This window comes from Lepidochelys olivacea (assembly GCF_965140295.1).
Source record: "Lepidochelys olivacea isolate rLepOli2 genome assembly, chromosome: 6".
Lineage (NCBI taxonomy): Eukaryota > Metazoa > Chordata > Testudines > Cheloniidae > Lepidochelys > Lepidochelys olivacea.
In genome coordinates, this window is record NC_140416.1 from 15,521,626 (window position 1) to 15,549,177 (window position 27,552).

The 27,552-nt window shown below is 47.6% G+C and overlaps 1 protein-coding gene across 1 annotated transcript in view; it reads left to right on the forward strand.

Annotated features, from left to right (window-relative positions):
* Positions 1-27,552, forward strand: part of SYT12 (synaptotagmin 12) — a 56,707-nt gene that overhangs the window by 14,333 nt on the left and 14,822 nt on the right. The window contains exons 2-4 of the mRNA XM_084629847.1: positions 11-78; positions 2,348-2,541; positions 5,921-6,313. Of these exons, the coding sequence (XP_084485973.1) occupies positions 45-78; positions 2,348-2,541; positions 5,921-6,313 (621 nt within the window). The 5' untranslated portion in view covers positions 11-44. The remainder of the gene's footprint in view (positions 1-10; positions 79-2,347; positions 2,542-5,920; positions 6,314-27,552) is intronic.

Sequence of the window (27,552 nt, forward strand, 5' to 3'; positions counted from 1 at the left end):
TACGTTTCAGGCAGTCTCTCTAGCTGAGAGTAATAGAGCTGGACATGGACAGTAATATAGCTGAATACCGCATCAGTGGTGAGTACCTCTAAACAAGCACTAGGGGATGTTGTTTGGGATTGATTTGAGCTGTAATTCTCCGATCTGGAGAACAGAGAACAGCTGCCTTTCTGGGTGTCAGATGGGACAGGTACAGTGACCAGTTCTGAGAGGTCCGTGTGGAAGTACTCTTAACACAGTGTATACACCTGTAGAACTCACTTTTGCAGGGCATTCTTGGAGCTACTAAATTGGAAACCTTTGCAAAATGGGATTATTTCCCCCCCCCCCAGAAAAACCTTAAAGTGAAGTTAAGACTGTAGGTGCGTACCAGTGGTTTGGAATGTGTTCCCTCCAATGTGAAGTAAGCCAGGAATTGGAGAATTAAGGGTTTACACCTGTCATGTCCTCACAACAGAGAATTAAGGGGTGTTGAGAATAATTCATTGATACTTTGAGATGCTCTAAGTGTGGAGGCCATATACAGAATAGAATTTGCAATACTTAGATTGTAATTGGGGCATGGATTGTTTTTGTTCTGTGTTTGTACAGTACCTGTCACAATGGCATCTTGGTCCAGGATTAGGGTTCCCAAGTGCTACACAAGAAATAATAATACATAATACACCCCCTAGGATAAAAATCAAAAGGGCACTCCATCTTCATCTAATCCATCTATCAATCCATCTATTTTTGTACTGCAGTAGAATCTAGGCACCCCAAACCGAGATCAGGGTCTCATTGAGCTTGGCACTGTACAAGCAGAACAAAAAGATGGTCCCTGGGTGTCCCAAAGAGTTGACAGTCTAAGTACAAATGAAGAGACAAAGGGAAGTACAAGGTAATGATGAGACAGTACAGGTCAGTGTGAAGAGGAGTGACCACAGCATACCTCATGCTTCACAGCCCAAGTAGATCACCAGCCATGATCAGGAAAAACTCTCCTTCTCTCCCCACTCTATCACAATTAGATCAATTTTATAGGTATTATGGCTTCCTCTGACACATCCGTCACTGACCGTTGTCAGAGACAGGGCATGGATGTAGGTAGACTGTTGTTCTGCTCAAATATGATATTCACAGTCTAAGACGAAGTCTCAGTTGTATAGTTTTTAAGAAATGACGCCAATGGGCCAGAATGTTGTCATAAGAACAGGGTCTGCTATTCGAGAGAAGGCCAGCCTTCTATTTTCACTGCTGGAGGCACAGATCTCATGGTGGCCTTGCGTGACAAGGATTTCATGTCTTGTTGCATGCTGGATGATGGCTGTAGATTTAACTATTTTATGTGATGGATGCTGGCACAATGCAGCAACAATTGTGAAATATGCCATGCTGGAGCGCCTGTATTCTCTTAAGTTGACAGTGAAGAATGCAGATTTTTCTCTGTATAGCCAGATAGGCATAGGAAGATTTCTCCCAAATTCATTTGGCGTCACCAACTCATTGGGAACTGGCCTTGTAGAAAGGACAATGTATTTCATACACCCAGAGAGTATGTTCTGTACACTTTATATATGTATAAAATCATCTATTGAGGTAAATTGTCATAGTTCCATTGACTTTGATGGAGCTCTGACACTTTATACTAGCTGAGGATCTGGCTTACTTTGTGTATATGTGTGGGGGCTGAAATATACGAAAGCAACCACGCACAAATTAGTTCATAGTGAGTGAAATGATGATTGCGATTTCCATCACAGCTCTTCGGTGGGAAACAATTACACAGGAGCTGCCATTTTACAGGAGCAGATGAATGATTCATCTTGTCTGGTGTCCTGTTTCTGACATGGGCCCATGCCACATGCTTCAGAAGAAGACTGAACTCAGTCCCCCTTTTTCCCCATAATTCGGGGATGGGCATTCCTTCCTGGCCCTGGCTGGTGATCAGTCTATCCTGTGAAGCATGAGGATTGAGAGCCCTTGGTTAATGTAACTTCAGATACCCTTGTGATTCACTTAATGATGATACCTAATCCTCTTTATGAGTTTACTTAGCAGCGTTTCCCAGTAAAAGCCTGGCACTATTGCTCTGAAGTTAAATGCTATCACTAGATAGATTGTCCAGGAATTGCCAGACTGGATCAGACCCAAGGTCCTTCTGGTCCAGTATCCTGACTCTGACTGTGGCCAGCACCAGATGCTGCAGAGGAAGGTGTAAGAAACCCTGCGGCAGGCAGATGTGGGATAATCTGCCACACATTAGTTCTCATCCTCATCACTGAGAGATTGGTTTAAGCTCTGAAACATGAGGTTTAATATCTCAACCCTGGACCCCACTCCTGACAATAACTCTCCTCTCTTCTAGTTATAAGGAGTCCGCACGGGTGGGAAATAGGCATCTATGTGACTGGCGCACTTGTTCTGCTGGGAATCGCTGCACTAAACCTGTGGAAACTATGGAAGTCTGGGAATTATCCAGCACCGTCTCCATTTCCCAATTACAACTACCGATACCTGGAACAAAAGTACGGGACTACGTATTCGGACATCAAACACAAGGTAAAAGCCCTTCCTGTTCAGTGTGACTAGGTTGCTAAAAGAACAGGAGTACTTGTGGCGCCTTAGAGACTAACAAATTTATTTGATCATAAGCTTTCGTGGGCTACAGCCCACTTCATCAGATGCATAGAATGGAACATATAGTAAGTAGATATATAGACATACAGAGAAATGAAAAGGTGGAGTAAGAGGCTAGTTAATTAATTAATTAGCACAGTAGTGTCCAGGAAATGGACCGCTTGTGTAGACCAATCCACACAAGCGGTCCATTTCCTGGACACTACTGTGCTAATAAGCGATGGTCACATAAACACCGCCCTATACCGGAAACCTACTGACTGCTGTTCCTACCTACATGCCTCCAGCTTTCACCCTGACCACACCACACGATCCATTATCTACAGCCAAGCTCTAAGATGCAACTGCATTTGCTCCAATCCCTCAGACAGAGACGCCTACAAGATTTCTATCAAGTGTTCTTACAACTACAATACCCACCTGCTGAAGTGAAAAAACAGATTGACAGAGCCAGAAGAGTACCCAGAAGTCACCTACTACAGGACGGGCCCAACAAAGAAAATAACAGAACGCCACTAGCCGTCACCTTCAGCCCCCAACTAAAACCTCTCCAGCGCATCATCAAAGATCTACAACCTATCCTGAAAAATGATCCCGTACTCTCACAGATCTTCCTCGCTTACAGACAGCACCCCAACCTGAAGCAAATACTCTCCAGCAACCACACAACAAAAACCCTAACCCAGGAACCTAGCCTTGCAACAAAGCCCGATGCCAACTCTGTCCACCTATTTATTCAAGTGACACCATCATAGGACCTAATCACATTAGCCACGCCATCAGGGGCTCGTTCACCTGCACATCTACCAATGTGATATTTGCCATCATGTGCCAGCAGTGCCCCTCTGCCATGTACGTTGGCCAAACCGGACAGTCTCTATGCAAAAGAATAAATGGACACAAATCTGACATCAGGAATCATAACATTCAAAAACCAGTAGAAGAACACTTCAACCTCTCTGGTCACTCAGTAACAGACTTAAAGGTAAGAAGTACTTGTGGCACCTTAGAGACTAACCAATTTATTTGAGCATAAGCTTTCGTGAGCTACAGCTCACTTCATCGGATGCATACTGTGCAAAGTGTAGAAGATCTTTTTATATACACACAAAGCATGGATTCAAAGGTGGCAATTTTGTAACAGAAAAGCTTCAAAAACAGACTCCAATGAGAAACTGCTGAGCTTGAATTAATATGCAAACTAAATACCATTAACTTGGGTTTGAATAGAGACTGGGAGTGGCTGGGTCATTACACATTGAATCTATTTTCCCATGTTAAGTATCCTCACACCTTCTTGTCAACTGTCTGAAATGGGCCATCTTGATTATCACTACAAAAGTTTTTTTTCTCCTGCTGATAATAGCTCTTCTTAATTAGCCTCTTACTCCACCTTTTCATGTTCTCTGTGTGTGTGTGTGTGTGTGTGTATATATATATATATATATATATATATATATATATATATAAAATCTTCTTACTATATGTTCCATTCTATGCATCCAATGAAGTGAGCTGTAGCCCACAAAAGCTTATGCTCAAATAAATTTTAGTCTCTAAGGTGCCACAACTACTCCTGTTCTTTTTGTGGATACAGACTAACACGGCTGCTACTCTGAAATAGGTCGCTAAACATTCCCACCAGCCATCAAGCTTTTATAAAGACAGATCAATATGGAGAACATAATCAGCTCAATCCTTTGATTTCCTCAGCAAGGTCTCAAACAGAGGAAGACTTCAGAAACTCCAACCCCAGTGAAGTCACTAGAAAGCAGCATAAACCACAGCAGAAAAATGCAAGAAGAAAATTAGGAAGGCGATGAAGAAATTTGAAGAGCTAATAGCCAAAGATTAAAAAAAAACAAATCACACAATGTTGTTTACATCTATTAGAATCAGGAAACCTGCAAGAGAATTGGTGGGGTGGCTGGATCATGTGTGGGGTACAATGAACAGTTATGTGGCAGAGCCACAAAATGATTGCTTTGCATCACCTTTCGTACAGACAAGGTTGGGAAGGTACTTGTCTTAGACCTGAGCTAAAGGAAAATATGACCCAGTAGGTCCCTTCCAGTCCTCAAATCCAGTCCCCTGAGATTGCAGGCAGTTCTGTCATCTAATCCTGTTAAGGAACTTACCAAGCTTCATCACAGAACCACTTAGGTTGTGCGCCCCTACTACTCCTAAGGGGAGGCTGCCCCAGAACCTCACTCCTTTGATGGTTAGAAACCTTCTACTTTCCAGTCTGCATTTATTCATGGCCAGTTTTATACCCATTTGTTCTTGTGCCAATATCAGCCTTTAGTTTAAATAGCTTGTCTCTCTCCCTGCTGTTTACCCCCCGGATGGATTCATAGCGAGCACTCATATCCCTTCTCAGTCCCACTCTTTTTAGTCTTCTCGGATCATCCTGGTCGCTTTTCTCTGCACCTGTTCCAGTGTGAATTCATCTTTCTTGAACTTGGGTGATCAGAACTGCACACACTATTTCAGATGAGACTCTCTCTTTGTTAGCTATAGGTCCTAATACTACTGACAACTTTTTCAGTAGTACCTAAGTGACTTAGGAGCCAAAGTCTAATGGAAAGTCAATGGGATTTAGGCTTCTAAGTGCCTAAATCACTTTGAAAATGGAACTTAGGCTCCGAAGCTGCTTAGGCACTTAAGAGATGGTGTAAAATTTCCTTATTTATGGACTAAATGCTATTGGGTAACATAATCAGACACTTGAGCAAATATAGTTCACCCAGTAGGGGGCAGTGGTACATGTTATGTATTCGAGGTGGCCAAAAAAACAGAAGGGGGACGGATTTGTGGAAAAAATTTCAAATTTTTGGTTGGTTTTTTAAATTAATTATTTTTCATTTTGTACCTTTTTCATCATCTTTTTTTTTTGTTCCAAAATGGAAAGCTTTCAAAAATGATTTGTTTTGAATATTTATATTTACAGATAACTAAGGTGTCACTTAGTTGACTAATGAAAAATTACCCTGCAGCAAAACGAGAAAGGGAGAAATAAGGGATGGGAAGGGCTTTCATATCATATACCGTATATGTTCCAGTGCGTTATCTAGTCTCCCTTAAATGACCTAAGCACTTGTCCTGGGAGACTGTACCACAGCCTAATGCTGTAGATCTTCTTGTTAAGGAATCACCTTCATATCCCATGGCAATTGCATATTTAGACCCCTTAGCACTTAAGAGCCCCATATGCTTTGTTTCACATGTAGTAAGAAGTAGTTCAGAGGTGAAGGGGTTAATGCAACCTGAGTGCCTCTTCTATCCTTTTCTATGTCTGCAGAGGGGGGGAGCTTCAAACTTCCGAAAGGCAGCGGAAAGGACGTCCCCTGTCCGCAAGCCCCGCCTGAAGATGGATGACACCTTTGAGAACATCAATGAGCTGGGTACCTTAGAGTTGATGAGCAAAGACCTAGATCTGGGTCCATTCGGGCTACTGAAGAGATCTGTATCCACTGACTCCCTCAGCTCCATCTCCTCCATTGGGAATAACTTTGGCCAAGACTTCACTGTGGGCCAGGTGGAAGTCAACATGGAGTACGATGTGTTCTCCAACACCCTGCACGTCACGCTGCTGCAAGGGAAGGACCTCCTGGAGAAGGAGGACGTCAACTTTGAGTCTTGCTTTGTGCGTATCAGCTTGCTTCCAGATGAACAAATCATTGGCATTTCCAGGGTAAGTGTCTGTCACCTTCTCTTGCAGCATTTTTGGAGGGGTGTGTGTGTGTGTTAAGGGAAATGTGTATGGGACTAGTCGTTGTTCATGTTATACCGACCTCTGAAAAGCTAGATCTCAACCTCCTTGCAGCAAATTGGCTGAGCAGTCAGGGGTCAAATCTGAGGGTGCATCTCCTGCTGCTCTTCTTTTCTGACAGGAGGATGATAGGGCAGCACAAGTCAGTAAGGTCCGGGTGGATGGATGGATGGATGGATGAGGAGTGGGCCACAGAAGCAGCACGTCTTGGAGCCCTGGGAGGAGTATGATAGCTGGAAGCAGTTGGCGGAGTGATTACTGCAACTTAGGGCCTAGTGCTTGGAATGGCTACAACATTACCGCCAAGCTCACGGTATATAATGTAATGTAATCTCATTTTTCGAAGAATTGGGGTAGGTTCTCAACGCATGGTCACTCCTGCCATAAAACTGATAGGCAAAGGAGTTCGCAAATGCAGAATCACACTCTTGTCCCAGTCCTAATTGCCCATGATGGAACCTGAACGAATCTAGTTTGAATGAAGAAATTTACATTTTGAGTTGGAGAAGGAGCAGCTTTATCCAGCTGGGAAGGAGGTTGCAGGTCTGCACTGGTGACCTTCACTGGTAGTGCACTGTAAGACTCTTTATTTCAAAATTTGCCAGTAGGGGCAAGTTTGCACCATGTGGGACATTCTGCATCTCCTCTGCTAGAGCAGAAATGGGTTAGTAGCAAGTTATACAATATAGGAGACCCCAAATACCGTCTGTTCAAGGGTCACCCCACATTTTGCAGCGTATCCTTGGGCACAACTAACTCATCGCATGTATGTTTCCATGTCCCTCCAAACATGAACAACCCTGGAGGTCATGTCTCCATGACATCAAAAACCATAGGTGCTGAAACTAGGGATGCGGCGGGGGGGCGGGGTGTGCAATCTGTGGACTGGGTTTGCTTGACTCAAGGGAACAATCCCCAAGGCTCCTGTTCCTTTAATAAATTATACAGCCTCTGATGCTGTCCCAGCCATCTCTCCACCACGTACAGTTCCACCACCCAAACAAGCAGAGGCAGAAATATCACGGCGCTTGCAAATGCAGACTCTGATGCTGAAATTGACAGCCACAGCTTCCAGGACTCCTGCTTGCTTGTGACAAATCAACATTCATTTCTGCTGTAGCTTGGCTGCTTCTAGGGCTGGGTGAGTGCCCCTGAACGGCAGCTGTCCAAAGCTAGATTGCACTTCTCTGTGAACTTAGAGTATGATCGGTTTGTTCTGGGGATCGCTTTTATCTAGCAAATGCTGGGCGCACATTGCATGATTCCTCTAGCATGGGCTTCCTTCCTTCCTATTTAGATACAGGCAAGCACTAGGCATTGGTCAGTTCCCGGGGCACTTGTACTGGTGTTTTCCAGCCCCTTCCTCAGATGTGGAGTCTGTCCGTCCAAGCGTGAGGTGCGTCTGCTTACTTCAGGGCTATCTTGGGCTGTTGTAGACAATTGATGATTCGTGTCACACTTGTTTATGAGGCATGAGACTGTGTTCATAAGAAAAGTGTGTTATCACTGTTGGGAGATGAAGGATGGTCCTGTGGCTTGAGGCGCTGACCTGGAACAAAGAAAATCTGTGTTCGGTTCCTGATTCTTCCATAGACTTCTGGTGTGACGCTGGGTAAGTGGCTTAATCCCTGTACCTAGTTCCCTATATGTAGCATGGGGTTAATAGTGCTTCCTTTGTCTGTCCTGTCTGTTTAGACTATACACTCATCAGGGTAGGGACTCTCTCTTACTATGTGTGTTTGCAGTGCCCAGCACAGTGGGGCTTTGATCTCAGCTGGGCCTCTAAATGTTACCATAATCTAAACAATAGCTGTCATCTTTAGGAAACAACCCTGCATTGTTGGCTGAGAGGGCCAAGATCCCCTAACAGGAATGAGGGATGGGCATTACCTGTGATTCCCTGTCAGCTCAATGTGGTAAAATGGCTGTTAACTGACAGCAGAGGGAGGAAATCTTTCGAGGGCCTTAATTCAAAAGCCTGCTGAAGGCAAGAACTCTTCCCATGCAGACAGGGTCACGTGCTGCGGATGCTCCTGGGCTGAGCTGACCAATCCAGCTCTTGCCATCTCCAGCGGGCGTTTGAAGGTGTGTCTATGCCTGCGGATTTCAGGTCCAGTTCTGGAATGCTGAGCAGCTGCAGGAAGATGAGCGGCTATTGCCGGGTGCCCCCCAATGAGCATTTTTCTGGGTGTGTGTTCTTGCCAGGCCACTCGCACCTTGGGGCGCTCATGCAGTGTGAGTGCGGATTCAGGCTGTAGGGATGCAGCCCAGCTACATCCATGGGCCATATTCAGCCTTGGCATTAGCGGGCAAAACACCATTCGAGTCAGTGGCATCACACCGGCTTCTGCCAGCAAAGAATTTGGCCCCGTGGCTGCAAAGGCAGTGTCAGCAGAATTGTGTGAGGTGAGTGGATGGCCGGGCACTACTCCTCAGTCCAAGTGGCTTGTTCTGTTCCATTCCCTGCTTCGTAGCTGACTCAGCACCTGAGCCAGTGCCCACTGAAGTCAATGGAAAGACTCCCATTGATTTCGCTTGGATAAGGCCCCCAATATACCACAGTGAGCTGGGAGGTAGATGCAGCACCATGCAATGCACTGGGTATGTCTGCTGTGAGCTGCTGGCTGGAACCCAGTGGAATATTATCCTCCCCAATCCATAGCACTAGCCCTTCCATTTCTCCCCAGCTGCATCAGTGGTGAGTAATGGGTTAATCCCGAAAGAAACCTCCACTGGGGTATGGGAAGCTCCGGGCAGACCCAGTTATAATTCAGAAGCTTCTTCCTTGGAAGTTGTTTGTGATACCATCTGTCAATTTACTAACTGTAATGGGAGCAATTAAGTCTGTTCTATGAGATGGAAAGGACTGTAAAGAGAGTTTTGTTTCAATCGCTTCCCTAGTCAATGAGCTGCAGGCATGCTCTTCTACTCTTGGGAAGCGGATCTGTGAGCAGTATGCAGAGGACCTGGGAGGTGCTGTCTCCTGGCGAAGGCAATAGAGGGGGGAGTCTGGACTCCTGAGTGCCATTCCCAGCTCTGCTAATGACTTACTCTCTAGCCTTAGGCAAGACACATATCCTCCCTGTAACTCACTACAGCAGGGATAGTGATACAGACCCAGCTCCCAGGGGTACTGTACTAACTCATGCCTGTAAAGCAGGAGAGAGCCTTGTCTGGACAACTCAAGCATCCTGGATTTTGCAGGACATTCCACTCCGGCTGAATCAGGCTGCCTGTTTCACCGCATCACAAAGGCAGGCAAGGGGAGGAGGGACAGACTTCCACCAAATGTGCTGTAGCCTGTGGGAAAATGCTTTGAGGAAGAGACCATGGCCTCAGATTTTGTCTCTGTTTCATGTACTTCATAGCCCTTATTACTGAACAAGACCTTGTATCCCACCCCTAGGAGCCTGCCGGTGCTCTCCAGCTGGCTTGGAGTACCCAGGGAAAGCACTCCCACCTCCAAATATTGGGAGACTGACCTGCTCCTCAGCACATGCAGCTGCTCTGATTTGCTGCCCTTTCCAGGAGGCAGGCAAGGGAATAGGGCAGGGCAGTGAATCGGGTGCAGACCTCCTTTGGGGAAGTCTATAAGCGTATAGTCTGTGGGGCAAACCCATAGCGTTGGCTGGTCTGATTTTGGTCATCCCTCTGCTCACTGCTGGTTGTATTTCTATGCTCAGAATGGAGGGGGAGATGGCTAACGGTGGGGAGGAAGGTGAGTGAAAGGAAGAATATTAAAGGGAAATGGAGACAGTGGGAGACAGGTCAGATCAGAAAAGAAAACTAAGAGGGGTGATTAGGTTGGGACCCAGCATGTGCTTAGCCTGAAGCATATGAGTCTTCCTGTTGAAAGTCAGTGGAATTGCTCACATGCTTAAAGTTAACCACCTACCTAAGTGTTTTGCTATGTCCAGGCATTTGAGAGGGGAAAAGCCAAACTGAAACATGAACAAATGATGCCAAAGGATAGAGAAAAGTGGTGGGGAAAATCCAGAATGTGGAAAAGACTTGAAAAAAAGAGGCATTGAAGATGGAGAATAGGGAGGAAGAGAGAGTCATTATTTGATCATATATGAAGTTTTAGTTTCTATAAGATTTTTGTATGTGCGATTTGTTGTTGCTATATTTGTGTGTGTTATCCCAGCGTTCCAGTCCTTAACCAGGACCTCATTATGCTGGGCGCTGTACAAACAGAACAAAAAAAAAAAAAGGGTCCATGACCCAAGGAGCTTACAACAGAAGTGTAAGACCAGAGACGACAGGTGGGGAAGCACGAGGAGACAATGAGATAATACAGCTAAGCATGTTAGACAATTGTCTCAGCACACCAACTACCTAACTGTTGTCGAGGTATGGAGGAGTTGGTTTGTGTTTTATTACTAGTGGCTTATTTATTTCTAGCAAATCTAACGTGTTTCCCAGTTTTGTACTCAGAAGGCCACCCTCCCGCCTAAATCCACTGGCCTGGGGCACTCTGTGGATCATCAGTGATAGATGATGATGGGGCAGCTGCCTAGTAGCTCAGAGAGTAAAGGCTAAACATTGGTGCCAACCACCATCCATTCTATTCCTCCTCCTGTTGCATGTGGCTTGCTCTTGCCTGTCCTGTCCACCTCCGTCCTCTTGGAAATGGCTGTCCGCTTCCAGCAGCATTGTGTGGTGTTTGTGCCTGGTTTCTGGACAAGCTAATTTGAGTGTGGCCAGGAAGGGGGAAGCCCCTGGGAGGCTAGATATGGAAAACGTGAAGACAATTAAAAGCTTGAGGAAACTGGGCTAGAAGTTGCTTGTAGTTTCTGTAAATGGGACGTTCCTCCAGCCAGTGATCCCGACAGGCTGTGTGTGTGTCATGTAGGAGGCAAGTCTCTCTGAGCAGCTCAAAGGAACATGCAGGCATGTTTCACATTTGCACTTGCTCCAGGGCAATCATGCCCTTCTGCTCAGATCCCTCTGCCTTGATATGTATCAATTTATATATGTCGACATCCCAATTTAACTCCATGCGCAGGAGCCAGGGCCAAAAGATTCAGACTGTTTCAACAAATGACAAAATAAAATGACATCCCACAGGGACAGCTTGGATCCTACTGTATGGTTTTCAAATCTTCCCCTTCCTAAATCTCCTTGCTGCTGCACAGTTTCCTTTTAATTAGCCATGAGATAAGGAAAACACAATGCTAGATTTGCAAGTGCTCAGCACCCACAACTGGGACCAGACCGTCCCTGCTGAGCTCTTTGCAAAATCTGGCTCCAATTAATAGAGATACCTAGCTCTTATATACCTCTTTTCATCAGTACATCTCAAAGCACTTCACAGTCTTTTAAATCACCTCTGTGAGCTAACAAGGGGCTATTGTACAGATGGGAAACTGAGGCACAGAGAGACTAAGTGACTTGCCCCAGGTCACAGAAAAATCTGTATCGGAGCAGGGAATTGAACCCAGGTCTTCCAAGTCTTAGGCCAGGGCCCCAACCACACTACTATCCTTTTACTATGGTGGTGGGTTCCTGATAATCTTGCCCATAAAGTCTCTTGTTCCTTTTAATTTTTTGAGGGGGCAATTTTTAAATAAATCCATTTCTGGTAAATGCCGCTAGGTGGCCAGCTTGAGACACTCCAGTCTTGTTCTGCCATGGAGCAGGGACAGCCGTGCTTGCTTGCTTCTCCCCCAGTCCCATCCCAACATGCCTTGGCTTTTACCTGGAGACACACCCTGCAGTCCCCAGGATCATTCAATTCCTGGCCTCTCTGCTGAGGCAGCCTACAAGGGTGCCATTTAATACCAGTTGAGATGGTGACTTTTGTGCCATGGAGTCCTGCCCAGCAGAGACCAAACTGAAATCACTAATTCATACAACAAAGGCTACATAGGACAATGGTCAGAAGTTAATGACTGATCACTGCCATTCTGGGCTGGATTTGAACCAGTCACCAAGGCCCTGATCCCCCAAAGGTTTCCATGCAAGTGAACCCCTGTGGCCCTGCCGATGAAGTCAGTGGGGCTCCATACGGGTGCAGGACGCCACCCACATGGAGTCATTTGCAGGTTTCCAGCTATTGCAGGATTAGGGCCCTACAACTGAACAGCTTCCTACCCCATTGCTCTGAGAATTTCAGCCCCACATTGCAAAGCCACTTGTTAAGGTGGCAAAGAGCTTTCCATTATAAACCTGATTTTTGACCATATTCTCGAAGTCCCTCAATAAAAGAAGTCCGTAATACCCAACATGTCTCATTATTCTTCTCCAGCTCTGTGTCTTTGGTTGGGAGTTGTGTTTTGCTGCTTTCTGTTGCAAAGTTTGAGGTTAGTTGGGCCGGGCATCTTGGAGGCAGTGAAGTTGGAGAGAGTTTGTTCATTTTTGGAAAAGGTATGTGATGCTTTTGTCTCTGGCCTAGACACCCCAGCTTTGCCTTATTCAGTTGTCCTCAGTGAGGAGAGTTTGAGCACTTAAGGCAAGTTGCATGGTTAATTCTGGAGTTATTAGCCATCCAAGCTGGACACCCTGAATGTCCTGTCTAGTCCTGCCATATGTTGATGACTGACCCTGTAGACGCTCATGCCCCGCTAAGCTTTGGCTTAAAGAAGTCTTCTTATCATTGCAACTAGCTTAAAGATATGAACTGATTCCAAGAGGTGGAAGTTTGTCCCGCTCATGGCAAAACACCCCAACCTGTCTCCTTTAAGCCAGATATAAGCTCACCGGGAACCTGTCCGCTCCTGTCAATGAGCTTTGGATCAGGCCTATAAAACAAACCCCCTCACAGCCTGGGCTGGAGAGGCTCAGAACCAGTAGGGAGGGAAGGGAGGAATGCAAACATAGTCACAAATTATTGTTTTTGCTGACATTTTGTTTTCACCAACACTTACTCACCAGCTTCATTTACAATGTACCAGTATCCACATTCGGTGGGCAGGGGCAGGGTTACAGTAGGGTTGCCAATTTTGAGTGGGCATATTCCTGGAAGTTTCATCACATCACGTAATCTTTAATTAAAGATTAGTTTTTAATTCCTGGAGACTCCAGAACAATCCTGAAGGGTTGGCAACCCTAAATTACAGAGTCAGAGTTAAGGTTGTCTTTGTGGAACCTTATCTCCAGATTTCCAAGCTCTCAAACATCTGGTGGTTTGGGAGGTTTTTTTAACTACAGTGGCATAAATATAATGTTGTTTGGAACTAACTGCCGCATATTTACAACTCTAGCTCTGGCCTCACCAAATTGTTTATCTGGAAATTCAATGAACAAAAGAAGAAGGGAAAAATCATCTTAGTAGGTAGTAAATTCTGGCTTCCAAAGATATCTATGTAAAATATTCCAGCAAGTATAAAATATTGTCTTTAAAATATTTTGGCAGTGCCCTTTTAAGACCAGACTCTCTGAATTTATGCTCTGTAGTTATTATTTATTGACTCTATTTACAATTCACTAACGCTATTTATAGACGCATACTGGCCTGAGACAAGTAATGAAGACACATTAGTCTCTTTCCTGTAGTGTTCTGTAGTCACTTGAAAAAAATTAACTAATATTTATGTCGCATCTTTCAATTCATAGATCCCCCAAAACTGTAGCAACTGTAGATATTTATACAGGGATCACTCCACCACTGATGTAGTGGAGCCATTTTGAGAGCCCATCTTTCCCCCAGAGAATGCCCGGATCTCCCATTGACCTCAGTGGGAGTTGCTCATAACCCATGGGGAAGCATAGGGCCATTTGGTGGCAGGCAGCAGCTAAGACCCAAATGTTGCAATAGGCTTCGCAGAAGCAGACCCAGTGTTCTCAACTCAAGATAAGTCTCTCAATGTCTGGTGTTTCCCTTTGAGCTCCAGTTCCCGGATTCATGTGGTTAGAGGAGAACCTGAGCTTTCGTTTAAAGGAAACAGGAAGTTTCTTGCCCTCACAGTTGCAGAGAAGAGCTGGAAACTGTGAGTCTAGAGCGTCCTAAAGGCTCAGAGTCTGGACAAAGAACAAGAACCTCAAATCAATTATTTGTAATGATCAAAACCCTCATGAGTTTTGAATGCTTGGGGCTGGCAATACCACAGAGCCCCAGCGAAATCCATGTGTTCTCTGCCTGTGCGCAGGGGCGTGTCCGTGCCGCTGACTCGGGCTCGCCGGGCTCCGGCTCAAGGGCTGTTTAATTGCAGCGTAGGCGTTTGAGCTCAGGCTGGAGGTGGGAGTTCCCAGAGCCCAGGCTGCGGCCTGAGCTGGAACATGTACACCCCGTAGCCCGAGTCAGCTGGCACAGGCCAGCCCTGGGCCTGTAATTGCAGTGTAGATACACCCCAGAGTCTACCCATGCTTAGGGGGCCGGAGCCCAGCAGTGCCCTGTGATGCTCCAGGACAATCCGTGGAGCATGCTCTACATCAGCTAAATGAAGCAACAGGGAGGATTTTACAAGAGGCAGATGTCCGGTGGTAGGCATCATGGTGTGCAGGGTCTCAGCTTCCCGGACTGACTGTGGGAACTGGAAGGGTGCAGAGCGGGGAGACATGCAAACAAAGGCCATTTATTACCACCTGATCACAGAGCTCTAAATGGTAGAACTCAGACAGGAATGTTCAGGCCTTAAGGGTGCATCTACACTGCAAAACCAGCCCTGTGGCTCTGAGTCTCACTGGCCAGGTCAACTAACTCAGGCTTGCAGGGCTCGCGCTACGGGGCTAAAGTAGCAGTGTAGACGTTCCTGCTTAGGCTGGAGCCAGGGCTCTGAGCATACGTCTACACTGAGATTTAAAAACACACGGAGTCTCAGACGCTGGGCTGCAGGCTGAGGCTGAACATTTACACTGCAGCTTTATAGCTCTCTGAGCCTGAGCCCCGTGAGCCTGAGTCAGCTGACCTGGGCTAGCTGCGGCCATGCCATGCTGCTTTTATCACAGTATAGACATACCCTGAGGACCCACCCCTCTTGCCAGGTCTCAGATCTTAGGCTCCAGCCCGAGCAGGGATGTCTACACTGCTACTTTTAGCCCCAGTGTACAAGCCCTGTGAGCCTGACTCACTTGATCCAGGTGCTGAGACTCACTGCTGTGGGATTTGTTTTTTTTACTGTGTAGACGTATCCTAACACTCCTCTCATATGATACTGGAGACATGTAGCCTCTGTGGTTCCGCCCTTCCCCTGATCACAGCAGGCAGTGTGGTGGTTTGTCACCCAGAGCCTGCCTCTGGCCCCATTCATCCTCTGTTCCACACAATCAGTGTGCCATCAACATGTCATTGGTCACCTTTCTCTTTGCCCTTGTGGGAGGGGAAGGCAGGGTCATTAACGAGCCTTTGGCCACTTGTCCCTTTCTGTGACAATAATCGCCGTGGAAGCCTTATCCACTGGACTGCACTGTGTGTGAGGTGATCTCCCCTCACCCCAGTGGCAGGGTCTGCCATGGCACTTTTTTGGCATCCAGTGCCATGTCGCATCAGTGTTGTCAGCTCACACCACCCTGATGGATATCCCTGGTCACCAGCTGTGACCCCGCCTGTCTCTCTGGCAGCCCTGGGCATACTTAGTGCCTGAGAAATCTATCCAGAAGCTCAAGGGAGGCGAAAACAGCGCAGCCTGCAACGTGTTTGTTTATTTCCACAGTCCGGAAACAGCATCATTTATTTGCAGAGTGACAGTCACCCTATTGTGTTGAGTAATGATCAGTAAGAGACCGATGCTCCTTTAGCGTTGTGTTATCTACGGCAAAAGCAGAGTATTATGGTTACTGTGGGAACCAGCATTTTCACAGTGTTTGTGTGTGCAAAATTTCAGCCATGAGGACTGCATTCAGTTTAGCTATTTGTAGTGAGTAGATTACACTCCACAGCGGCACAAGATCAGTGTCTCTCCTCTTAAAGATCACTTGCCATTTCTCACTGGAAACTCCAGAGGGTCCGTAGTGACCAGCTGTGTAATCTGGAAGTCATTTGCACTGCACAATAACAACTTTATGGGTTTTACAAACTTATGAACAACTTCATGTATTCTTATGCGCCTGCAGATGGTACTCTTTATATTAACGGTCTACCTATACTCACATATAGTCAGCTATATCTCGTTTATATGTAACACCTGTAATGCTTAGGGCAGGAGCATCAAACGTGTGGCCCACAGAACAGTTTCATCTGGCCCACGGACTTCCCATGAATCTTTGGGATTGTTTCATGACCCCAGAGTCTGCACTACAGGGGGTGTGATTTGTAGGGTGCACAAATGTGTTGTGTTCTAACTCCACCATGTAGACCCTGCTAGTGTGCATGGATGTGGTCCTGGACTAAAAACAGGACTACATCAATGCGCACTAAGGACATTTAGTGCACGCCAGTAGATCCACATGGTGTGTCCTACAAATCACACCCCTGTTGTCCGGACTTTGGAGCAGCGAAAGCTTGCATACAAGTGTAGAACCACATGGTTACATTGAAGAGGCTCTGGAGAGGATTAAGTCGGGCAGAAGGTGGTACAAGGCTGAGTGAGGGGAAAATGGCACGGAAAAGCGCTTACCTGCCAACTGGAGAATAGATATCCCAACCTGGCAAGTCGAAGAAAAGGACATTTAAAATCTGTCAGAGGGTGAATGTAAGTAATCACCACCATGGTTTATCTTTAGCTATTTCTATTTGAATAGCTTTTGCTGAATGTGGCCCATGCTAAGTGGCAGGTATCAGGTCAGGCCCGCCATATGAAATGAGTTTGACTTGGGGCTTATCTACATAGTAGGGTAATGTGCTTTAGAGGGGTGTGACTTCTGCACATGAGGGAACCTTTAGTGCAAATCAGCAGGGTCTCCATGGCCCAGTTAACGTGCAGCATGTTAATGTGGTTTAGAAATCACACCTCCGCAGAGCACATTACCTGACAGCATAGACAAACCCTTAGTCTTTCTGGTCTATAAAGCACCACACACATCAAAACTCTTTCTACCCCTCTGGGGAAACCATGTTAGGAGGAGAGTCTTTAAATCCGAAGTCTTTACATCAAGACTGGTTGGCTTTCTAAAAACTACCCTCTGCTCTAGTTCTACCCAAGTTAATGGGACTGATGCAGGACTCACTGGGTGAGATTCTATGGCCTAGGTTATACATGAAGTCAAACTCGATGATCGTAATGGTCCATTCTGAGTTTAAAAGTTATCAGTATGTCACCATGTTTCCCCATCTCAAGACCAATAATGTCAGTAGGGCAGAGGCTAGGCAGGTGATGAGCTGAGATTAGAGCTACTGAGAAGCTATGAATCAGTCTGTGCTAAAACAGCCTATTTTTGTTACCCTGGGTCGATCCCTCCCCTTACTGGTTTCCTCCACCTCTGATATCTTGGCTTTTACATTGTAAGCTCTTTGGAGCAGCGACTGTCATTTCCTATTTGCAGACCAAAAAAACTGCATTCAGATGGCGTTAAGGTTAAGAATACGGATCAGTAACCTCTGGGTTAAAAAAAAATATCATAAGGTAGTTATAATTTTCCCAAAATCAAACATTACAGGCACAGTTCAGGCACTCGAACCACCTTAACTCTGCCCTGAAGTGATATCCTGCAATAACTGTACAATTAAGGCATTTTAGTGTTTGTGGTCTCAGACTAGATAAAACTGATTTTTAAGGACACATTACATTGTTTTTGTTTTTTTTTCTCCTGATGCAGCTGAGGTCTCTAGACACTATGGCAAGATAATGGTAAATAATAATAAAGCCTCTATCCATGCTGGCTGGCACTGGGTGACAGGAACAATTCCATTAGGCAATAAAACACAATGGTGTGAGTGTTGTAGTCTAATAATGATGATGCCTTACTGTTGGTAAAGCTTGAAGCTATAGACTAAGTCCTACCACCAAGAGATGTAATTATGGTTTTCACAATTATAAATCCAATTATGAAATTAAAAGATTTCACATGTAATAATCAGGCCCAGAATTTCAAAGGTATGTGTGCTTGACATAAGCCAGCAAGCCAGTGCTCCCAGAGATGGTGTCCCTAGCCTCGGTTTTGCGAGAAGCTGGGAAGGGGCGACAGGGGATGGATCACTCGATGACTACCTGTTCTGTTCATTCCCTCTGGGGCACCAGGCATTGGCCACTGTGGGAAGACAGGATACTGGGCTAGATGGACCTTTGGTCTGACCCAGTATGGCCGTTCTTACATTCGCTACATGAAATCCCCAGCCCTCCTGCACATGGGAGAAGTCTGTGTGTCCACAAAACGCAAGGCCTCTCTTTTTAAAAAGTCTGGTGGCTGAGTGGGTAAGACGCTCCGTTACAATCCTGATAGTCATGGCTTCGAGTCTCACTTGATCTCACGTTGAAAGGCCACCTCCAATTCACCCAGCTGCAAAAGGCGTACCTGATCCATCAGGTTAGGGCAGTCAGATGTGATGCTGGCCATGTCCCTCCCTTTTGTACCATTGGCTATGAAACTGACGTACCTGATCTGCATCCATGAGATGAGCCACTGGCTTGGGGGAACTTTGACTTTAACTCTTTTTAAACCCAAACTGAAGATGGCAATGAAAAGTACAATCTGAAGAAAGAGCCGAGGCTGGTTTTGCCTTGCTGGATGGCTGGTGGGGCTGGATTCCAGTTGCTGTGTTTACTGCTTAAGTGTTCTTGACACAAAAGTAGTGTTACATTATTCAGGTAATTAACACCCTTGGACTGCGCACTGTGACAAATAGTGTTGTTACTAAGCAGGCCATGAGAGAGTTCCATGTGCATAAAAGGGGCAGGGCTAGATGCCAGCAGGTTTGGTAGATACTGTTCAGTTTGTTCTGTACCCTCCATCACGGCTAAGTTAGAGGGGGTAGGACATTCAGTTGGCCCAGCTGGGCAATTTTAAAGCCCTCTCCATAGAGAATAGGCAGCTGCATGTTCCCTTAACAATAAAATCTTAACAAGCCCACAGGGAGGAGGAAAAGCCTGAAAATCAGCTTTTAAAAACCCCAAAGTTTTGTATGTGGGTTCAAGTTTCTAAGACGGCTAAACCTGAACCAAAGCAGAGAAATCCCCCTGAACGTATTTCTCAGTCTCACTTTCAGTCCATGTTCCTTTCAAGCACAGCTAGGAAGGTGGAAGGAAAGCAGATGTGATGAGGCCTGTTTTGTCATGTAGGTATGAATGGTAAGCCCAAAAAATGATAAGCTCTCTGCTTCCACTGAAGTCAACAAGAGCTATGGGTGCTTGCAGTAGAAGGGGGATGTGTTTGGTTATGGTCAATAGCCACGCTGCTGTGCTACATGGAATCACAGTCTTTGATGTGTTTAGTTAGAAAACAGCTGCAAATATAAGTGTTGCCCACTGTTGTGATTTTATCATGAATCTGATGATGTTTGATATTTTTCTTAAAGCCCCAGCTTCCAGAGTCTTGTAACTACCTTAGAATCTCTGCTTTTTTTTTTTTTAAGTAAATTTCTTCCACTCATAGTTGCAGAGAAAAAAACTGAAAACGTGGCTAGAGTTGCACCTTAAAGCTTAGAAACCAGAGGGCAAAGAAAAACTATTAGTTTTCAGCCAGTCTCATTATTTATTTTGGGTGGGCCTGACCATGATTTTTGAATGTTTGAGGTTGGCAGTACTGAGACTCAAACAGGCTTCCACTCAACTCGAGTTACAGCTCTGTCTCTCTTGTTTACCAGGGGCCGTTCCTTGTTTGGAACTCTATAAAGTGAACAGAGACTTCTAGTGGCTGAACTTGAAGTGCACTTGAAGTAAACATATCATTTCACACGTAGTCCATCAGTGTGTTAGAAAGTGTCTTTCCTGACAATGCCAGCCCCAGTACATTTGGGACCCAACAGCTCCGTTAAAAACAATTATAATGAGGGAGGGCATCATTAACTCTGCATGTTAGACAGTGCTACTATAACTCAGCCTCTTTGTGCACTTCCAGCTGATGCTAGGAAACTGTTGGCTTTGTAGAATTGGGCTGGGTATCTTGGGGTTGAGAGGAAAGTTTCCTCCATTCACCTCTGACTTTTTACTCAACACAGCTATGGGTCTCATGCATTCTCCAGTTCTTCCCAATTTCCATACCCCTGTTCTCATCCTGCCTCTCTCTGGGTGAGCTTTCTTGGTATGAAAGCAGCTTTCTTGGTGTTCCTGTGCTCTTAATGTGTCCCGAATGAAGAAATACAGAACAGCAGGAGGGGAGGAGGAAGTTAATGTCAATACTTCCTGCCCTTCCAGACAGGTTCAAAATCAGCTTGAAGGTGAGGTGAAGATTTGCATCCATTATGCTCCTCACTGAACCCACTGTCCCTACTCCACCACCACGGTACTGCTGGGACCGGCACTACGCAATTCCTCTTGGTGTCCCTCCAAATGCAGCCTGCTGCTGAGATGAATTTTTAATGCCCACTTCAGTTCAGACTGTTGCCATGTTCTCAGCCTAATTCTGTCTTTTCGGCGTGCCCAGCGGGGTTGTGTCACACCATCAAAAGAACTGGAATAGGGAGAGATGTGATAGTATTTCAGTGACAGTGTGAACCCTAGAGCCCTCATTAGAGGCGCTCCTTGGAGGAGAGAGGGCAGGAAAGCAGGGGGAAGGAGGCGTCTCTGTCTCGAGAACGTCAGAGCGAGGGTGCTGAGTGTGAGCCCTGCAGTGAGCAGGGGGATTGCGTGCAATCCCTGGGGAATAGCTGGTCTGCTGGAGCGTGGGGAGGAGACTGATTCCTTTCGAAGCACCAGTTCATTTAAAAGCTACTGGGCTTCGCTGTCCCATTGGCCAGTCCGCTGCATGCTCGCCCTGAATCCCTGCAAGGATAGCTTTGTGGTCAAGGCTTGGCAATGGGACACAAAAGAGCTGGTTCAGTTCCTGCCACAGACTCCATGTGTGACCCTGGACAAGTCCCTTAGGGTACATCATTGCTGCAGTAAAAAACCCATGGCCGCGAGTGTCAGACCCAGGTCATGGGCTCGTGGGGCTTGTGCTAGACAGCTAAAAATAGCAGTGCAGGTGTCCCACGTGGGCGGGAGCCCAGGGTCTGAAACCCGGGGAGTGGGGAGCCCAAACATCTGTGCTGCTATTTTTCTCCCGAGTCAGTAGATTAACAGCAGTGGGGCATGTGAGTACTGAGAACTGGGTGAGCAGGCAAGGCCCGTTCACTGCAGTAGGACATGTCGAATGCTTATGGGATTCATCTCAATGCACTTATGCACTTTGGAATTTAGCCAGGACACCAGGGTTTATGCATTGGTTGTGAAAAAGGCAGGGTTTCTTTAACAACCATGAGTGATCTGGACATTACATTTCTATTGCATGCAGGCCCTCACACCATGACACAAGGGCAGCCCAATGGGCCTGGCTCCTACTGCTTTTCTAACTGGGGCTGAGCAAATGTAGGAGTCAGCTGGGGAAAGTTAATGTAACTGTTGGTGATGACATTGCGAAGCCCAAAGACAGAGCAGGGAGCATTTCCCTGCATGGCTCCAGTTGCATGCGTTGTTACTAAGGGCATGGGTACACTTGCAGATGTAGAGCGCTTTGAGTTAAACCAGCCCTCATAGATCACAGTAGGGAAAGTGCTGCAGTCTGTCCCCACTGACAGCTCAAGCGCCCTGGCATGGCCACATTTGTGGCACTTGCAGCGGCATTGAGAGCGGTGCATTATGGGCAGCTATCCCAGCATGAAAGTGGCTGCAATGTGCTTTTCAAATGGGGTGGAGTGTGACAGGGAGTGTGTTGTGTGTATGTGGGGAGAGAGAGAGTGGGTTTTGGGGGGGCTGAGAGCATGTCAGCGTTCTGTCTTGTAAGTTCGGACAGCAGCAGACCCCCCCACCTCTCTCTCTCTCAAACAGCATTCCACGCTAATGGTTGGTTTGTCTCGGAGCAGATAAGCAGCGGGCTGTCAGAAACGGAGCTTTCAAGGGCATTTCTGCATTCCTACAGCCGATTCCAAACAATGACAAGAGTGGCCACTTGACTTAAGGGGATTATGGGATGTTTCCGGAGGCCGATCAGAGCGCAGTAAAGCAACACCTCGTTCACACAGGCGCCGCAGCGCTCCAGCGAGGGCACAGCAAACGTTATTCCACTCGCCGAAGTGGGGACCAGCAGTGCTGTAGCCGCGGAGTCAGAGCGCTCTATGTGCCTTGCCAGTGTGGCCAGGTAGTGAGCTAGGGCACCCGGGGCTCCTTTATTGTGCTGTAACTCACAAGTGTAGCCAAGCCCTAACTCTTGCAGGCCCCTGCACTCCAGATGTGATGGGAGAGTGAAGAGGGAGGAATAGCCTTTCAAATGTCCCGTGGCAAGACATGACGGCCCATTATGATAACTAGCTGGCAGAAGCAGCACGTCTGGGGTGTGCCACGGTGGAATTGCTGTGTTTAGGGTCTGCCAGAGAAGTCGCTAGAGAACAATACAGAGTGCTCCCTTCCCTAGGACCTTGCTTTGCTGCTGATTATAGAAAAGCACTCAGGGTCTCACACAGCGGTGCACTAAACTACCTGGAGGGTCACTGGTGTCAACCCTTTCCATTACGGATGGGGGACTGGATCAGACAGGAGCAGGAGCCCCTCGAGCTTTGGCTGAACCTTGAATTGAACCATCTTGAGGGTTCAAAAAATCTTGTTTCACTTTAAAAAAAAAATTTAATTTATGGGTTTTGTGCCTGTTGGTGCTTCCAGGGCAGGAAGCGGGAGCAGCCGAGCCTCTGGCCCTGAGCAAATACAAAAAGCCTATGATTGGATAAGTCCTTTCCCCCTGGATTTCCAGATCCATTTTTCAGATCCAAGGTGTTTGCCCAGCTCCGCTGGTGGGAGCTTAGCCAGATCTCACCTGAACCTTCAGGTTCACCCATCTGTTCAATGGAGTTTTACTACACTGGACACCCCACGGGCTGCTGGAACATAACGCCCGCAGCTGCTGGTAGGAGCACCCCAACTTTCCTAGCTGTGTGTCTGTCTGTGCAGAGCCTATGAAACCAGCATTCTGGCCCCCGCCGCTGTCAGGGAAACATGCACATTGAATCAGCAACAAGGGTCAGATGGCTTGAAACTTGTCAGTGTTTGTTAAGAGAGCTGCTTTCATCCCTCTCTTCCCTCAGGACTTCCTCGCCCTCCTTTGGAATGGGGTCAGTGGGAGAATATGGGACAGGGAGGGAGATGGCTAAGAAGCTCCCCCGCCGCCCTGTGCTGTATCAACTCTCTGCAGAACTGGGACCCAGTCAGGCAATGAGTCCTCCTTTTATAAGCTGTGTTTCAACCAGCCATTTGGTTCTAATTCCTGTCTCAGAATGAATACAGCAAAGCATCTAAGCTGCCAGGTTTGGGAAAACCAGACCCTGTGACTGTTGACAAATCTAACTGACACCTCAGGAGGAAAGTGACCTCATTTCCAGAAATTGTTGTAACACAACTCCGTGGGATGGGGCTGGTACCTGGGATCTTTGGCGCTAAAAGCCTCAGCATCTGCTGTATTACAGACCTGGTTTCTATTCCAAGCTTTGTCTGGTGAGATCTTATGCAGCCTTATGTAACTGATTTGTAAAATGCAGGGATGCTATTTGGCTGCCTTCTGGAAAGTAACGAGGCCTTGCTCTATACTGCGTGAAGTGTAAACAGCAGGTAGAGGTGAGACCAGAACCAGAGACTGGTCTACACTTTAAAATTAGACTGACCTAGCTACATCGCTCAGGTCTGTGAAAAATTTTGTGCCCCAAGCATCAGTTAGGTCAACCTAACCCCCAGCATAGATACGGCTAGATTGATAGAAGAATTCTTCTGTCGACCTAGCTACTGCTTCTCGGAGAGGTGGATTAACTACATTGATGGGAAACCCCCTTCTGTCTATGTGGGAAGTGTCCACGCTACAGTGCTACATCAGCACAGCCCCACGGCCATAGCCATGCCGCTGGAGGGGAGACATGGCCTCGGTTTCCAGGCTCCCGGCTTAGTACACTTTCCCCTAGCTGACAGGCTATTAACAGAGGAGTCTGTCTCACCTGTGAAGCATGGAACAGGCAGCCAGATTGAGCTGAAAGGCAGATCACCTGGCAAAATCCCATGCGTGCAAGAGCTCTGTTGCTAACAAACGATGCTGTTGCACCAACGACCTTGCTGCTGGGTCCAGAACTGCATCTTTTGCCTCTGTTAAGTAGAAGCCAATGAAACACAAATCCAGCTCAGCTGAGTTCCTCCCCACCGGTGGGGGAGGGGATTTCCTGGAGTGGACAACAGTTGCCTTTCAGGGACAGTGCACCCGTCCTTGACTTAGCACTGCAGGCTTTCTCCTCTATGCCGCAAACCTCCCACGCACCCTGGAACTGAGCGAAAGCAGGCAGGGATGGAGGAGGAAGGGCTTGCTTTATGGCTTCATGTTCTCACAGAAAGCTCTGACTGTCCTGATTCAAACAAGATGCTTTCTCGGTGCAGCTGCTGCAGCGATCAGTTAGAAACAGCCTGTCCTGTTGGGAACGAAGTGCTGTTTTCCTTCTGGGTAGCAGATCGGTCATTCATTGCTGTGATACCTGCTTCCATGCCAGCGCAGAGCCCTCCAGACTCAACAGCAGGGAGCAGGGAAGAACTTTTCTGTTCGGTTGCTGGACGGCCTCCTTTCAGCTAAGTTTGGGTGCCGCAGCCGATCCGAGCCCAACCTTCCACAGTCTGGGGGCGGCCAGGGTTAAGATCTGCCTCTCTTCTTATTTACGCTAGTGTAAAATCAGAGATGGTTTCATTGGACTCAATGGAGTGTAAACCTAATGTGAGAGCAGAACCAGGCCTTTAGCACTGCAGATTGGCCCCCTTACAGAGAGCGAGAGATAAGTCACAAAGTTCTGAGTGGGCACTGATCCGGGTCCGAACATCCACAAAGCTGGGTGCCGGGAGGTTAGACCCCATGAATTCGGTCAGGGCCAGCTCTAGTTTATAAGAGCTGTAGTGACCTCTGAGTCAGGCGTCTGCTGGAGGTAATACCACTCTGCCTCCGGCCATCAACTCCTCCGGGCCATTAGCAATTTGGAGGCTGTTACTCCTTCAGTAGCTGGCTTGTAAGGGAGTCAGCACAGAGCTCTGGGGAGTAAATGTGCAGATAGCACTCCAGGCAACACACTGAGCCCAGTGCTTTATTCTGAAGGGAGCAGCCAATTGTATGGATTTTACCCAGAGGGCAGGTGTAAGGTCCCTGTAAACCTGCCCTGTGGGGACGGGGAGGAATTCTCTCTGGAGCATGTGGCAGGGAATCAGAGTGCTCTCAGGGGCATGCAGGCTGCAGCTGGGGAGCCATCCCGTGGCACTGCAGATCTGAGGAGCAATATCCAGGCAGTCAGAAAATAAACAGTACAAGGAGAGACAGGAAACCCAGAGGCATCACCAGAGAAAGTCATGGGAGAGGCTCACAGGGACACAGGCTTTCAGGGGCCAGATCCTCAGCTGGTGGAAATAACTCCCTTGTCTTCACCAGAGAGAGAGGCTGGCTTGCATCAGCTGAAGAGCTGGCTGTGAGTTTGCTTCCTCTTCTAATGACTTTTTCTTTTCAGTTTAACGTGTGATATTAAAATCCATTAGCCAAGCAGATACTGAAGTGAGAGAATACAGCACTGGGTACAACTCAACTTCTCGTGTAATAAATAATTTTATACATCATCATAGATCTTCTGTTCTACAGCAGATTTCTTCCAGAAGGATCCCAGACAGCCAACCCCAGGCATCCAGGATCGGGTGACCAGATGTCCAGTTTTTGACTGGAACACCCAGTTGAACAGGGACCCTGGCAGCTCCAGTCAGCACCGCTGACCCGGTCATTAGAAGTCTGGATCAGTGGTGCTACGGAGCTAAGGCAGGCTAGTCCCTACCTGTCCTGGCTCCGCGCTGTGCTCCGTAAGCAGCCAGCAGGTTGCTGGCAGGCGCAGCAGGCAGCTCTGCGCCCTGCCCCCATCCCGAGCACTGGCTCTGCATCCCATTGGCTGGGAACCGTGGCCAATGGGAGCTGCGGGGGCAGCACCTGCAGGCGAGAGCAGTGCGCACCGCCACCTGCCGCACCTCCACCTAGGAGCTGGACCTGCTGGCCGCTTCCAGGGCGCAGCACGGAGTCTGGACTGGCAGGAAGCCTGCCTTAGGACCCCTGCTGCGCCACTGACAGGGAGCTGCCAGAGGTAAGCCTGTGCCCCAATCCCCTGTCCCAGCCCTGAGCCCCCCTCCTGCACCCCAAACCCCTCATCCCTGGCCCCACCCAGAGCCTGAAACCCCCAGCTAGAGCCCTCACCCCCTCCCAACCTCCTGCCCCAGTCTGGAGCCCCGTCCCGTAACCTGAACCCCTCATTTCTGGCCCCACCCCAGAGCCTGCACCCCCAGTTAGAACCCGCACCCCCTTGCGCACCCCAACCCCCTACCCCATCCCAGTGAAAGTGAGTGAGCATGGGGGAAAGCGAGCCACAGAGGGAGAGGGAATGTAGTGAGCAGGAGGAGGGGCCTCGGGGAAGAGGTGGGGCTATGGTATTTGGTTTTGTGCAATTAGAAAGTTGGCAACCCTAATCCAGGAATTTCTCTCCCTTCCACTGAAATGCAGCCACCTCTGGGCTGGAGGGTGGCTGGTGCTAAATAGTGCACAGCACTGTTACACAACAGGGGCCTGAACCTGCAAACTCACATGGGTGGTCTCTCAAGCCAACTCTCATGAGTGAAGGATTATGGGTGGGGATAAGGGTGTATTGGATCAGGCCTTGCTTTAGGACAGGAAGCAAAGAAAAGGGAAAAAATTAAAAGGTCAAATTTTTGACCACTGAATCCCCCTGGAATGGCTTACCTGGGTAATTAGAGGAGTGGGGGGAACCCCATGAGACAGGATCACGTCTCCTGCAGCCAAGGAATGGAAGTGGACGCAGGAAACACCGGCCAAGGTTTTGTTTTGTCAGGCAGACTTCACTGGTGCTAGCCCAGTGCAGCAGCCTCGGGCGAACACCACATGCTCCCACATGCACAGCCATCGCTCAGTCCTAAGTGTCCCTGGGAGCACTGGGGAGGCAGAGGGAGCTCTCGCCACAGGACCCATTCTTCCGCTTCCCTAGTAGCAATGAGAGTCTCTAAGGAGCCACGTCCGACCCTCTGCAGCTGGTACGACAGGTTATCCTATTATGGCACTTTCGTGGGGAGGGGCCCATTTCTCCCCTCCCATTCCCCCTCCATTTATCCTCCCTCCTGCCCCTACAGCCCCACATTTCCTTGCACACACACGCATCCTGCCCG